Source organism: Phalacrocorax carbo, chromosome 18 (assembly GCF_963921805.1).
Source record: "Phalacrocorax carbo chromosome 18, bPhaCar2.1, whole genome shotgun sequence".
Taxonomy (NCBI): Eukaryota; Metazoa; Chordata; class Aves; order Suliformes; family Phalacrocoracidae; genus Phalacrocorax; species Phalacrocorax carbo.
The window spans coordinates 10997164-11012913 of record NC_087530.1 but is presented as its reverse complement, the minus strand read 5'-3'; the positions used below and the strand labels follow the sequence as shown (position 1 = coordinate 11012913).

The following is a 15750-nucleotide window of genomic DNA, read 5'->3' as shown; positions in this document are numbered from 1 at the left end:
ATGAGGGGGCACACAATTAGTGTGGTGGAGGAAAGCCCACTGCTCGCCCCCCACCTCCCTGGACATCCCGGCCAGGTCAGACACCTTCACCCTGACCTGCAGAGAGCACGGGCTGTTGTTTACCACTCATCCCCGGTCCCAGGCAGTGTCGGGACCCCTGTGTTTGCCTCTCACTGGACACTTAAAGCGATTGGGGTTATAAAAATAGGAAGGGGGGAGATGTGACAGCTGGGCCGGGAGAATTACAGGGAGAAGATCAGATTAGAGGGAGCAGGGAGCACCAGGAGGCAAGATGGCCCCATGCTGGGGCAGCCAGCTCCTTCCCTCACAGTCCGGCCCCACGACCGGCTCCTGCCCTCACAGTCCGGCCCCACGGCCGGCTCCTGCCCTCACAGTCCGGCCCCACGGCCGGCTCCTGCCCTCACAGTCCGGCCCCACGACCGGCTCCTGCCCTCACAGCACAGCCTGGCCCCAGAAGCTGCCACTTCCATCACAGCTCAGCCCCACAACCGGCTCTTTCCTTCACACCCTGGCCCCAAAACCCGCTCCTTCCCTTATAGCACAGCCCGGCCCCACAACCGGCTCCCTCCCTCCCAGCTCGGCCCCACAACCGGCCCCACCAGCCGCCCCGGCCCCCAGGGCCCGCCCCGGCCCCACAGCGCGGCCGGGCCGGGGCGGGAAGAGGCGGGGCGGGGCGGAGCCGCCTGCCGGGGCAGGGACGTCGCGGACCGGCGCGGCAGGTAGCGCTGCCGGCGGAGCGGGCTGGGCCGGGCCGGGCCGGGCGGGACGGCGCGGCCATGGGGAAGGTGCAGCTCTTCGAGATCCGACTGGGCGAGAGCCGCGTCGTCTACAGTCCCGGCGAGCCGCTGGCCGGCACCGTCACCGTGCGGCTCTCGGGCTCGCTGCAGTACCGAGGTAAGCCCGCGGCCTGCCCGCCGCCTCCCGGGCTGCGGATGCCCCCTGCCCGCTTCCCCCGGGCGGCGGGGCCGCCTCCCCGCCGGGGCTGGGTGTCCGGGGGGCGCCGGCTCCCCACGCCCGTGGGGCGCCGTAGGGCTGGTGCGGGGCGGGGGTCGCCGGGGGTCCCCCCACCCCGGCGCTGGGGGCTTCGGGGCTCGCATCTCCCCCTCCTGCGACGAGGCGTCCGGGGAGGTGAGCGGCGGGGCTGCTAGGAGCAACCTGCTGAATTATTCACTCCCTTGCTTCCGCTTACTTTTTCCTCTCAATCTTTAAAAAAACCAAACCACCCCCACCCCACCCACCCCCCCAAAAAAAAAACAAAAAAAAAAACCAAAAAACGAAACCAAAACCCAAAACCCCCGAACGTGGTCTTGTTCCCCAGGAGCCTCCGAAGCTGCAGGTGCCCGGGGCGGTGGCACCGGGAGGCAGCCGGAGGAGCCTGGCTCTTGCATCCAGCCTTCCCGGAGCCCTCCCCGGGTCCGACAGAGCGCTGAAATACGTATTTTTTTTATGGTAGGGTGATGGGAGAGGGCAGGCGGTGCGGTGTCCCGCCTGGTGGCTGCCCCAGCCCCAGCAGGAGGGCTGCCCACCCGTTTGCAAGCACAGCCTGCGGCGAGCAACCCTCTCATAACATTTCAAATGAACTTGAACGTTTTGAGTTGTGGAAGTACCAGTTTGGGAGGTATCCAGGCTGAGTACGTGGTCCTGCGTGTGCTGGGGGAGAGTGCCCGCCTGTGGGGCGGGCAGCTGCGGGCTGGCAGCAGGGGTCTCTGCTGTGGTCGTGGTGCGGGAGGTATTGGGTATGTGGGCGGCCGTTACTCCAGGTGAGCCCCAGGCCCTGTTTGTGGCTGGTGCAGAGGGATGGGGATGGACTGGGGGGGGAGGTGAGGTGCTCGGTTCAGGTCTTCCAACCCAGGAACTTGTTTCCCCACCCTAGAGAAGTCGTTCACACATACAAGTTAGTTTTGTGCCCAGTGCCATGGCAATGCAAACTAATTTGCTGTTTTTCCTGAGGTTGTCTTGCTTGCTTCTTCTCTGTGCATGTTTCCTCCTTTATAAGAAATTATTGGGGGAAAAAAAGACCAAAGAATGTAAAATGCAAAGTCTCTTGAACAGAGACATCAGCCTAGATGATGGTACCTCTGCTTGCCTATGTCTTCCTTTTGTGAGCACCTCTCCCAGTTGTCTGCAAGCCCTTTTTGGAAGCTTCCTCAGGAAAAAACATCTAGGACGAGTGCAGACTTGTAGCCTGATTAACTCCTGTCAGAGCAAAGCAGTTGCACATCCGACGTTTATCTCTTTGGAGGGTACTCCCAGCTGTACTTCTTCCAGCAAAGACATTCTTAATGAAATGTGGCTGAGTTCCATCCTTGGCCCATCCCATTGACTTGTACCCCTGTTGCTGAAGGTGCCTCCTGGGTGAGATGAGGTTGTTTGGCCTTGGAAGGCTTCATTGCGCTGGCCCCTTGCACTGCCAGCTGGCTGGGGCTGGCCATGGTTACATCTTGCTGTTGCCTGTACAACTCCCATCTTGGAGAAGAACTGCTGGCTTCTCCTCTCTGCCAGATATTCTTTGCTTCCCAGTGCGCTGCAGCTGGTGGTTGTGGGGGAGGAGGAGGGTGTCTCTTTGTTCTGGACCTTCTTTCTGCTTCCTTATTGCTTTGGCTCTGAAACTTCGGGGTCAGGCATAAGTATTGGTCCTGAAGCCAGGAGGGGTTTTGGTTTTTGGATTGGTGTTTGATGCTAATGCAGGGATTTTGGTAAGAAGCTGGGGCAGTGGAGCAGGGCTCTAGGGGAGCTGGCAGAAGCACAGAGCCAAAATCTGAGGTGGGCTATGTGAAGGTGGTCCTTTTGCTTCTATGCAGAGGTCACCTGAGTGGCTGTTTTGGGCTGAGGTCCCTGCAAATTGGCTTCCCCAGCTGGGGCAGAAACTTTCCATAACTGGTGTCTGAACCTGCCCAAATCAGTCATGTGGGGATGTGACATCAATGTATGCAGAGCGCAAGGTGACTCTTTGCTATGTCGTCCCTGCTGCTCTGTATCGTATGTTCTCTGGTGTTTAAACCCTCCATGCTGAGGCCTGGGATCTCTCAGATGAGCGCCCTCTCCTTCCTTCTAGCTGAAGGAAATGTCTCACCTTCAGAGGAGGAAGCTTGTGTAGCTGCTGAAACATCCTCCTTGGTGTGACAGCAGGCAACTGCTCGCTGGGAAGAGGTTTCAAAGGGACTAGTCAGCCCTGTTGAGCTCCATGGGCTCAGCAGCCGAGGGATCAGACAACTTCTGACGTGCTGTGGCTTTCTGCTGGGGTGTTGGGAGAGGTGGGTGGCATCAATTTGTCTTATGTAGTATGTACACCTACACCTTCTGTGACCAACAATGACTTTTCAGATTAATAAACAGCTCCCATGAGAAGACGTGAAGTCCTCGCCCATTGTACTCTGGCCCACAGCACCGAGGCTTGGTGCTTTCCGTTTCCTGAGCCGGACCAGTCTGGTGCGGTGGCTTTTCTCAGAGTTGTGGTTTTGGAGATCACAAATGCAAATGAGCCTGTAGCTGACTGCTTCACGGGGTAACTCGTTTTATGGCTCTTGGAAATTGCGCCTTCTGAAACGTGGACAATACAAACAAACAAAGCTTGTTCTGCCTTGCTAAACACTCCAGAAATCTTGGGTCATAGGAAAGCGTAACTGGAGACACACCTTTCGGGATCACAAATGCTCTGACATACGCTGTCTTCCGTGCCAGCCCTGCTGATTAGCAGTAATGGCTGTTCAGCAGCACATCTTCAGCTGACTGTGGCAGCGTCACAAATTATGACTGGCCTTTGGTGACCCACGCAGACCTTCTGGGGAGCCACACTTCTCACCGTGGCTGTGCCAGGGTGAAGGTTCTCCCCTGAAAACTTCTGAGCCTCGGGGGAGAGCGCTAAGGGGAATGCAGGATTCCTAATCATTGTGCCTGGCTTGCTGGGTAAATCATCAAACACGGGTGTACAAAGAATAATTAATCTTAACAGGAAGCTGGCACTGGGACAGCTGGAGATGGAGTTAATTTGGGGGGAGGGAGGAGGGAAATAAGTTCGCTCAGAGCAGGGCAGGCAGCCCTGGTTGCTGGCAGGAGTGTGCTGGAACAAAGGCTTGTGCTGCTCGGGGATGCTGGAGCACTTTCCTCTCAACTCGGTGGCTTCCAGGGACCACGCAGATTATTTCAGTCCTGCTGCCTGCCATTCAGCAAGGCTTCTTGCAGGCAGAAGTGTAATGTTAAAATAACAGCCCTCTCTCCTGGGTCACTAAGAGTAAAGAAACTGCAAGTGCTTTCTGGAGCAGATTTCAGCGCTTTGCTATTCTTCACTCTATTATTTAGCTGTCCAGGTTTATGCAGTGATGACTTGACTTTAAAATCACTCCTTTGAACTACAAAGCTCCAGACACAAGTACTTACATCTGTTCATGCTCTAGAGGTACCCAGGTACATAATTCCCATTTCTGCAGAGCAGAGAGCCTGTGAATCATCATTTCCTTCTCTAATCTTAAATGTAGTAAATATTCTTACTTTTCATATGGGAGAACTGAGACAGCTGGTGGTGAAGGGGGTTGGAAAGCAGGTCATTCAAATCCCAAGTCATGTGTCCAAACTAAAAGATGACTTCTGTTTCTCTGGGAGGGCAGTAGGAAGAAGTTTGGGTCTGGCTAATATGTAAGGTGGTTCTGATGTGTGGGTAACCTGTGCCCTTCCTGGGTTAAAGAGGTGACACTAAAGGGCTGTGTTAGCCACAATCCTCTGCGCCACTTGACCTCTGAAACAGGTGATGTAGTTCCTGCAGAAAGGCTGTGGGCTGCTTGGGAAAGTGATGTTGAAAAGATGGATTCTGTCCTCGTTTAGAAGTCTGAAGCTCGCTCTATCCTGAGATGGAAGTCTGTCTTCTGTAAAGGTAGATTTGAAATTTCTGTGCTTGGCAGCACACGTCACCGGGTTGGGAGAGACCCCACGCCTTGTCTCTGCTTTGGGGTGCAGTGTGGCAGGGGAGTGTGGTGCCTGCAAGGCAGAGCTGAGCAAGGACCCAGTGGGCTTGGAAGGCAGGAGAGGATCCAAAGCTGTCGCTGTCCCTGGCAATACTGGCAGTGCCCCGGCGAGGTCCTTGAGCCGTCTGGCATCTGCGAGCGGTGGTGGATGCCAGGACGAGGCGAGGCTGGCACTGATGCGCAGGAATGCTTGCGTATTGTTCTGCAGCATCGCTCCGTCAGGCTGGATGGCTCCTGCTATAGGGGAAGTGGATTAACTTTCTTTTCTCATTGTCTGGAGTGAGACAGCAGGGAGCTGTGTGGCCAAGTCTGTCTGAGGCTGTGGAACAAAAGAGGGATTTTTGCTCTCCTGGCTGGCTTGCTGCTAGAGCTCCAACTCCTCTGGAGTCAATAACTAATCACAAGATTGTTTTGTGTCTCGTCGCTGCAGTGTGTGCCTCTCTCTGCTGCTCCCCCTGCCCGCACACCACTTGTGCTCACCTGAAAAACTCTGCCACTCACCTTGTCGGGGAGACGTGCTGCAGCCTCCCCTCTCTTGCTTAACAAAATGAGAGAACAAGCGGGGTAGTTTTGTCTGTCTGATTTGTTTCCAAGTGTGACAAATGGGGTGTGAGTGCTTATTCCTTCCCTGGAGCAGCGCAGAGCTGGCAGAGATGTAGCTTGTGTTTTGGGGCTGGAGTCAGGTAGGCAGCAGGGAGGCTCCCCAGCTAGAAGGAAAGGTATCCGTGGGTTTACATCCCTCTCCTCCAGAGGCAGCTCCCCATCCCTCGCATGGCCCTGCAGGTAGGGCTGGGCAAGGGGGAGCAGCTGGGGAGGGTGGTGGCTCGGGCCAGCCCCTCTGCCAAGGGAGGTGTGGGTGTGTGGATGGGCATGCTCTGCTTGTAGCATGTTGTGGAATGCCTTTTGCTGAAAGTCATCCTCGAGGAAGAAGTATGCCTGTAGAAGCCACGTAGCTGCTACTTGACTTGGCAAAGTCTTGCTAGAGGCTGTCATGGCCAGGAAGAGTAGGACGGACGTGCAGACCATCCTCTGCCGTCTGGAGAATTGGGTGCTTGGGCTCTTGCAAGAGATGAAGGGCAATGAGGTCAGTGGGTTGTGCTGCGAGGCTGCTGCGGAGATGACCTATGCAGAAGCATAGAGAAAGGTGGTCTGCCACACATTGGGGCAAGTCTTTCCTCCTCCTACTTAGGGCAGATGCTCCTGAAACGGCCTGGCAAGCACAGCAGGGGCTGGGTTTTGCTTTGGTGCCTCTTTTCTTGAGGGCTGATTGCCGAGATATCTGATGTACAGCCTTTAGGCTACTGTTGTGACCTCTGAATTCTGGCAACAGGGATTGCTGTGGGAGTTAATTACCCCTCTGTGCCATTCTTAAAATCTGTTGCTTTTCAAATCTCCCTTGTGGAAGTGTAAGGTGCAGTGCTTAGGAGAGCAGAAAATGAGCAAAGGACCAGACTGCTGCCAGGCAGCAGATATCTGTCTTGTGCACAGTTGTGCCTGCATGTACTCTGAGTCCCTGGGTTGTGTTTCGGATCTGAAACCAGAGGGGAAATGGCTTCAGACCACAAAGATGTGCAGGCTTCTGCCTCTTTGTGTTGGCTTTTAAACAGTGACTCCACATACCCTGGCTCTCTTTGGCCAATTAAAAATAGCTGATGGGGTGCTGGTGTCAAGTGTGAGCTGGGTGTTTTGCTGTGAATAAGCTTGTGGATAGAGGCTTTTCACCAGAAGGCACTTAGCTGCGGCTGGATACTGCTTTGTCCAGCATCGGGTACTGTGTTTAGAAGGGTGGTCAGTGCCATGTGGTTAAATTGAATGGCTTCAGCAAACTCCCGCAGGGACCCTGAGACACTGGATGATGGCAGTGGAGAGGATATGGGGGTGTCCTGAAGTAAGAATGGATGCTGCTTTTGACACCCTCGACCAGGTGAGGATGGCACGCTAGTGCCAGTCTGGAGTTATTCAGAGACCTAGTGTAAAAACAGCCTGACTTTTGAGCGCCTTAATCTTGATGAAAAACTGGAGCTTATCAGATATCCTTAGCAGAAAGGCTGTTTCCAAGAAGCATGAATAATTTCTGAAGCACTAATACTTACAACTTCCAACCGTTTGTTCATACTGAGGTGTCGTGGTTTAACCCCAGCTGTCAACTAAGCCCCACACATCTGCTCGCTTGCTGCCCCTGGTGGGATGGAGGAGAGAATCGGAAGGGAAAAAGTGAGAAAACCTGTGGGTTGAGATAAAGACAGTGTAATAGGTAAAGCACAAGCCGTGCACACAAGCAAAGCAAACCAAGGAATTCACTCACTCCTTCCCATGGGCAGGCAGGTGTTCCGCTGTCTCCAGGAAAGCAGGGCTCTGTCACGTGTAATGGTGACTTGGGAAGACAAACACCATAACTCCAAATGTCCCTTCCTTCTTTCTCCCATCTCTGTGTGCTGAGCATGATGCCTCATGGTGTGGGGCATCCCTGGGGTCAGCTGTCCTGGCCGTGTCCCCTCTGAGCTCCTTGTGCCTCCCCAGCCTACTTGCTGGTGGGGTGAGAAGCAGAAAAGGCTTTGGCTCTGTGTAAGCTCAGCAGGAACAAAAACACCCCTTGGTTATCAACGCTGTTTCCAGCACAAATCCAGAACACAGCCCCGTATGAGCTACGATGGAGGAAATTAACTCTACCCCAGCCAAACTAGCACATGATGGAACTGTGCTCTCAGTCATTCTGGCTCCAGCTGCTCAGGCCAGAGGGGACGATGCTGCAGCTGCTTGCTGTCCATCCCTCCCGAACGCACCTGCCTTAATCCCAAATGTACCCTGTGATAAGACTTGAATAAAACTGGCTCGGAAGGCAGCATCTCCAGGGAAGAAAGCTCAATGTGTGGGTATGAGTTGGTGCCTTCTTGACAGGGAGTGTCAGCATGGGACTGAACGTCAGGTCCAGGGGTTTTGTTCTCAGTCCTGAATGCTCAGTTTTCTGCCTGCTTGGACCTCTGCAGGTGACCAGCCTGACCCTGAGGGGACTGTCTTACCAACTTGTAGCTCTCCTAGCATAGCAGGGATTTGTTATCTATCTTGTGCTCTGATAAAAACGACTTACATTCTTGTTATTTCAAACTGATGATCTGGCTATAAATAGAGAATCCAGCTGCTTACATTGAATGGCATCAAAGAAAATCATAGAGGCAGCTCTTATGCAGGATGAAGTGGATTCTGGCTGCTTGCTCTGAAGATGCTGGGGGTGGGGGATTTCTTGACAACTGAGATGTGCGAAAGCAAGGCTCAAGAGCTTGCTGTGGCACGTGAAATCTTCAGCGAGGAGCAGGTGAGGCGAGGTGGCTGGGATCTCTCATCGCGCCATCCCACGCTGCCTGCCTCCCCACGAGAGAACCTGCCTGCGCTGGAACCTGCCAGGTGGAATGAGGAGTCACTAAATGCAGTGTTGCTTTACTGCTTATAAATAATGCTTTTCAGGAATAGGCACTTGAAACCTCCTCTGCTAGGAGGTGGTGAGCTGGCTCTGGGCTTGTGCCTGGGAGCTGCAGCAGTGCTAAATCACTTGGAGGTGTCTCAGCAAATTCTAGCTGCTGACTTGTGAGTTGAGTGCCTGGAGCAGGGCGGCAGGGTGGATGAGCCTTAGTGCAGAGTTATGCGCAGTTGCTTGTCCCCTGTGCTCTTCTCTTCTCACCTGGTACGTGGGTTCCAACCCCTCACACCAAAACTGTAGTTTCCAGGAAGGCTGAGCAGTCCTGAACTTCAGTCCTTCTTAGTGCCTTGGAGACAGAGGCTTGCTCGGGATGCCTGGTTATGGCAATACTGTTTGTGCTGAATGCTTTCAGCCCCAGGCCCATCTGGTGGGGGGAGTCCAGCCTGAAACAGGCATTTTTCTAGCTGCCTAGGTGCTGAGCTGACTTTGCAAATGCTCCTCTCCAAGGACAGGGAGAGAGTGCTGGGGAGTTCATGCCCAGGAGCATCCCTGGAGCCCCAGGAGGGGATGGAGGAGCATCACCTCCTCTCCTGAGCATCTGCATTGCATCTGCAGGGCTGGCTGTGGCTGAGAAAACCAGGTGACCTGTGTCAGGCCGTGTTTTGGGTGGCAGTGAGAATCTGCCAAAATGAGTATCAGCCAACAGGACTTGTTAACTCCTAGACAAGTGTATCTGAGAGTCTCAGAAGAAAATGAGCGTGACTCAGTCCCGCAGCAGAGTCTGGCCCACAGGAGCCCTTGTGCTCCAGCATTACAGTAAGCCTGTTAAGCATGAATTTCCAGAACTCTTTGAAGCCTTTATTTAGAAAGAGCCTGAAAAGGGAGTAGGCCTTGGTGAATCAACCTCTTTGTGGTAAGTAGAGAAACGTGATCAGTCGGCTGTTTATCTGCCTGCAGTGGCTTTTGCACCCAATTGCTCAGAGGGGTGATGTTCCTGTGGTGGAGGCAGAGGGGCCGTCTGTGGGGGAGAGCTTGTTAAACCTGCTCTGGGGTGTGGGAAGAACAGAGCGGAGCTGGCAGTGGTGGCAAACAGAGTTCTGTTACCAGGGTGTCAGAGGGCTCAGCCTCCCTGGCTGCTCCTTGTCAGCTGAATTGCCAGCTTGTTCTGCCAGCGAGGTGGGAGAAGGTGCCTGGCTTTGCACTTGCTGGGAAAGAATGACCAAGTCTGTTAATGAGTTTAAAGGGGCGGTTTGTTACAGTGTGGACCTGACTGGTCTTAAAGCACCCAGCAAATGCCTCTGCGACCTGCAGTGCTGGGTGCTAGACTGTGGTGGGGTTTCTTGTCTGGTTCTTCCTTTTTTTAGACAGCCAAGTCAAGTGTACCAGAATATCTTAACTACTTTGGACTAAAGTGGTGCTAAGTGCTGGGTGGAAACCTATGTCAGTTTGGGCAAGCTATTAAAAAAGAGGTTCCTCTCATCTGTTTCAGTGCTGCTCAGGCTGAGGAAGGGTGGCTGTGGTCCCTGTCTGGCTGAAGTGTTGAGAGCTGGCAGGTCCTGGCATCCGTCAGCATTCCTGTGAGCCGGGTGAGCTGCTGGCTCTATTCCACTTCTCTGGCTGCACGTTGGGCATCGGGGACTTGCATTCCCCTCCACAGGGCTGTTCTAGGGGCCAAACGCTGAAGATTAAGATGCTCTGACTGCTTATGTATGTACAGCCTTGTTTTGCTTTGGAGAGCATAGCTTGCTTAAATTGAGGTTGCCCAAGGCTCACAAAAACACGTTTAAGTTTCCCAGGTCCCCTGAGAAGGATGACAGTAAATGAGGACCTGCCTTGTTCAGGGGATCATGAGTAAACCTTGGCTGGACCTCACCGAGATCCTAAATATGAGGTGTTCCTGCACCCAGCTGGCTGTGGGGTGTGGGTGTCACTGGGCAGTGTCTGTCCCACCCCATCCCAGCCATCTCCTCCAGAGCGCCCCTTGCAGTGCTTGCCAGTGCTTCTTCCGTGCGGGACCCTGGGGGCTTGGTGTACCCACAACCGGGGTGCCTGGTGTAGAGGAGGGAGGTGACACATTAAGCTGTGCAGGAGTGGTTGGGCTGTGAAGCTGCAGCTGATTTCCCAGGCTCTGCTATGGGGGGAGGATGCAGACTCCTCTGCCACTCAGAGGTGCCGGTGCTGGCCAGCCGCCTGCAGCCCTGGGTGTAACCGCTCTGGGCAGCAGGGCAGGGGTGAGACGAGGAACTAGGCTATACCAAGCTCTGTGAAGAAAGGAGGATGAGGAAGAAAGCACACAGGTGGTGACAGAGGTTGTGTTGTTTGCTGGAATCTGCTGGGTAACAAGCTGAACGGTTCTTAGCCATCATGAGGCTTGCTGCAAGCCCTGCCTGGAGCTCTGTCCCATCCTAGTAAAAGTGCAGTCTGCTCTCTCATGGATGGGGCAAGCAGAAGCGAGTCTTGAGCATAGGTCTAGAAGGAGGGCAGGCACACTAGTCTCCAAGCAGATCAGTCTGTCCCTCTCTGAACTTCTGTCCAGAGAACTGGACAGAAGTTTCTTGAGACCGACAGTTGGCTTCACACACCAGAGTGGTTGACGATCCACATGAAATGCTGCCGCTATCTTCTCCAGCCTTCTCCTCTGCAACCTCTTTGCATTTCCCCTCTGATACTCAGCGAGATGGATATTAGGAGAGAAGGCTGTGAATGCTGGCAGTGTGGCTGAGGTGGGTGGCTGGTATGGAGATTTTCATAGTGAGCTGTGAGATCTGCTGCTCCCTGCCAAATACTTAGTTTCCCTCAGTGCCTTCTGTACTGCTGACTGTTCCCAGTGCTCAGGGGCATCTGCATCTGCCATCCTGCCTTGGGAGAAAGAAGCTGGTCCCTCAGCATGCTGTGGTGGTGCTGGGTCACTCTCCTTGCCCGAGGGCTGGCATTGCTGACCCCTGCCCTGTGTGTGGCAGCAGGCGCTGCGTGGAGCAGTTCTGCTGGGTCGTGCTACCTGCTTAGGATGGGGCAAGAGTTTGGGCTTCCAAAACTGGTCCAAGGTACAACTTTCTTCTTCCCCACTTCCTTCATAAGCTACTATCGGGGGGTATTGCCTGTCCCAGGCCCAGCCTGGGGTGTTCCTGAAGGAAGCCCATGGGTGTGTTCGTTGGCAGCCTGGCTCTGGTGCCTCCAGTGGGGAGGCTGGGTAGGTGGCACGGTGAGGGGAGCGATAGTTGTGTGGCTGTACACCCCTGCCAGACCACATGGCCTCTGCACTGCCGGGCTGTTACTGTGCAACCACCTGCTTTCAAGGCAGAGTAACCGCATTCCTCCCCACCTCTCTTCCCAGGCTGTCTGCGTGACACAGCACTGGGACCTACATCAGTCTTAAAGCTTCAGAACAAAACAACATGTCTTTTTTTTTTTGCAAGAGGCAGTTCTGGAGAAAGGGCATGCTGGGGGATTCCTTTCTGGAGCATCCTTGGTGAGCAGCGAGGTGGTTGTGGCAGGGATCGGGGTAAAGGGCTGGATGGGTGCAGCCCATCAGGTGGGCTCTGCGTGTGGATGCTGCAGCATTTAGCACCTGTTGCTAAGGAGCTGTGGTTGCCTTTGGCAGCAGGACTAGCAGATCCAACCCACCATCTTTGTGGCTGTGGCCATCCCCTTCCCACACCCGTGTGGCCTTGTTCGCCAGTGGGTTTTCCACCTGCAGCCCAATGTGTGCAGGCAGGCTTGTTAAATGTGATCAACCGGGGATTTTGTTCCAGATGTTTGAGATGACCTCTTTCCTCTGAGGGCAGCTGGCGTGCTGATAAAATACTGTGATGCTATAAATAAGCCTGTCATCTCTACAAGGGAGAAAAGCCTTTTGTTTGAACAGGAGTTTGTTCTAAACAGGAGGAGCCCAAGAGTTGGCTTTCTTCCCTTGGGATGTATGTTGACCCCTCATTTTGGGGAGGAGCTAGAAAATGTAGGTTTCCCTCATGCTCTCAACCTCGTGGAAGAAAGTGCTTGCAGAGGGGAGAAGATTAACCTGCCTGGGAGAGGGCTCGGAGAAGATTTGCTGCTCTGCTCTTCTACAGACACACAGCCACCCAGTCTCCCTTTGGAGACTTCTGCATTTCCTAGACCGAGGACATCCTACATGTGTTGATATTACCTGCACGGATGTGCCCCTTCTCGCAGTGGGCTGGACTCTGGCTAAAATAACTCATGTGTAGCCAAAATAATGACTCTGGGTCACTTTGCCCATGTAGCAGAGCTGTCACTCCTGTTGTTGCTACAGGTGGAGTTTTTACAGGCTGTGTTTGGGAGCTGGTCCAGCCTTCCTGCAGTGTGGGGCTCCGTTGGGTGGGTCTGGGCTTCCTGCAGGTTGTGTGGGAGACCAAGCGGGGTCCTCCTGTCTTAGCTGGACAGGAGGTAAATACGGCCCTGTTGCTATGGCTGGGAAGAACAGACACTTATGACCCTTAGGATGGGTTTTGCTGAGCTTGGTCTTGCAGGGTTGGCTTTGCTGCCCTGGAAATTGGCTCACCAAGAGGGCAGGGCCAGGAAGGGAGGGACTGTCCTTTCCACTGCTGATTTGGCTGGTTCAGTCTTTTGCAGGACAATGAGGGCAAGTGCCAGCCTAGGGGAGGAATGGCTGAGCAGCAGATCTTGCTTCTAGAGACTAAACAGTGCAAAAGCTTGTGCCACTGCAGAGGGGGCTGCAGGGTTGTCCTGAGCCCTAGCTGGGCTTGTCTGTGGCCAGAGCATTGCCCACAGGAACAAAGATGGGTCAAACTGTAGCAATGACTGTGTTTCGCTGGGAGCCTGTCCACGGTCTCAGAAGAGAGCTGTGTTGGGTGTGACTTGTGCGATGGGCTGGCAGGAGGTGGGATGTCCCCCTGGGTCATGGGGAGCAGCAGCCGAGTCCTCCGTGTGGCGGGACTGCTGGTGGTGTGGGAGATGCTGCTCAACGTGTGTCAGCTCCAGGCGAGTCACCTCCTGAGGCACGGCTGCAGGCCTGGGTTTGAGTTGAGGTGGAAAGTATGAACTGCTCTTTTAGACAACTCCTCTCCTTCCCCTGTGCTGGGCTTTTGGGAAGGAAGAAGATAAAAGCCTCCTCAGACAATCCTTAACCTCGTGACAAACCCTCCACTGCCTCTGGCATTCGGTGTAAGCTCTGCTCTTGCCTCACTGGCTTGTGAAATGCCCAAGACTATTTGTGTCTCAAGAACTGACAGGATGGACTCAGAAGGATGGAGACAGCTGAGAATTAATTGGGAGCTGTTGGTTTAATTAGCAGTGTCTCAGTAGATTCGCGCATGAGGGCTGGGTGCCGGCAGAGTAGTGTAGCTTGTGAGCTTCCAGCCTTCCTGCTTAGAGGACATGAGCCCTTCATGTCTGAGGTTGTACTGGTGCATTTCTGTGTGAAGGCCATCAGTACAAAGGCGTCATCCTGCTCCTCTTTGGGGTGTCACCTTTCTCGATGTCCACTTCTCATGGAGCTCTTCTAGGAATTACCCAGTCTCTGCAAACTGGTTGAGAGTAACTTGCTCTGTCTGCAGGTCTTGCTGACTCCTAGGCTTTCCATCTTCCCAGCACCATCTGGTCCTGCTTTGCTGGGACTATGGATAACCCCAAACCTATCATCTTCATCCAGATCCAGAGCAGGGGCTTTACAGGGCCAGAAGATCTCAGGGTATACTAAAACTTGTGATCTTTGTCTCGTGAACCCAGAGGTTTCACTCCAGGGTGGAGCTGTGGTGCTGTGTGTCGAGGTAGCCACCACAACAGCCCATCGATCTATCATGGGCAGCTCCCCACTGCCATCAGTTGGGCAGTGGTTGGGGCTTAGGGTGACCCATCGCCCCCTTCTCCCAGAGCTGTTTCTGGCCCCTGTGGCTTTGGGGCTGGAGGGGAGAGGTGGCTCGTTCCCAGCTCATGGGAGGCTCTCAGTCCCTGCAGCTCAGTGCATACAGACGGCAACTTGAGGGAATCTAATTAAAACGTGGTGATAGCTGCCTGCTGCGGCTCTGATATGAGGGATGAGGAAAGGGGGCTTTGGCTTCCTGTGGCTGGCTTCCATGAAATGGAGACTTATTTGACGCAGACTCGCTCATCTCCCACAGCACTTTCTCCCCCTCTGCTGCCCTGTTATCTGGATGCAGTTTTCCGAAGGGTTTCTCAGTCCCTGGGTACCCTCTGAGCCCGTTACGAATTCGTGCCCTGTTCCCTTGTGTTGCGTACAGTCGATGCAGACACACGGGGTGACTCTGCCATCCATTTCACCCCTCACTTGCAGGGCTGGGCACCCCCTTCCCTGCAGCAGGGATGGCTGGAGCCTCTGGGTCCAGCAGACGTGGCCGAGCCCATGTGCTGGCTCAAGTAGGCTTCAGCTGGCAAAAACCCAGGGCTGTTTGTAGGTGCCAGTTCAGATCTGTCGCCAACTCTTTGGCCGTCCTTGAGGAGGAAGGGGAACGAAGGGACAGTCTGTTTGTCCTGCAAAAGCTGCTGCCAAATGCAACAGCCGCCACCCCAGAACGTTGTAGCTTTTTGCTGCTTCCCCTCCGCACCCCAGAAAACCTAAACTGACCAAGCTGTTGGCATCTCCTTCACTCCACTGCTGTCTCTTACCCGTACCTGTTGCAGCGGGCGTGTGACATAGATAGGACTTGAAGCTGGAGGGGGTCACTTGGGATTGGGGCTGGCCATGCTGCGGAGCGCAGGGTGGCTGGTGACTCTCTGCTCGCTCAGGACTTGACTGGATTCTGGAAGTAGGGATGTGCATGTACAACCTGCTGCTGGCCGCGGAGGGAGATGCGTGTCCTCTGCTTTCCTCTTGCCCGAGGTGCAATGCCAGCTCTCCCGAGGAGGGCAGCTCACTGGGTCGCCAGAAAAAGTAATTTGAAGTCTATGTGCTCTCCTTAAATCACCTTGGAAGAAGGCAGACATGCCCAGCTCCTGGCATCTCTATTTTTACTTCATGCAGAGATGGATATGGCTGAGCTGTCTCCTTTTATTTCCAGCACTTGGCACGTGTTGTAGCGCATTGCTAAAGATGTGTCTGGCTGGATGCGAAGCTGCCTGCTTCCCTGAATCCCCAGGGGACTGCAGGGGTGAAGGGCTCTTGTCTTCTGCATGGCTTTGTAATTCGCTTCTTGTCTGCTTGCTCTCTTTGCCTCCCCCTTCCACTTCCCTTAATGTTTTTTGACTTTTTTTTTTTTTTCCCCTGTATTTATTCAAAGCAGCCTGGGTAAACAAGGGAGCAGGAGAATGGTAACTGGGGCCACTGGTAGCACTGGATTCCAGAGGCATTTTTAATGTGTTTCTAATAACTGGAACTGGTCTGTTCTGATGTAGAAATTTTTCTTATTTGCTCTATCTGCA

At 54.2% G+C, this 15750-nt stretch overlaps 1 protein-coding gene across 1 annotated transcript in view; it reads left to right on the top strand.

Annotated features, from left to right (window-relative positions):
* Nucleotides 1-699: 699 nt before the first annotated feature.
* The window catches only part of ARRDC1 (arrestin domain containing 1), a 38109-nt gene continuing 23058 nt past the window's right edge, over nucleotides 700-15750 (top strand). The window contains exon 1 of the mRNA XM_064468606.1: nucleotides 700-915. Coding sequence (XP_064324676.1) covers nucleotides 798-915 — 118 coding nt within the window. The 5' untranslated portion in view covers nucleotides 700-797. The remainder of the gene's footprint in view (nucleotides 916-15750) is intronic.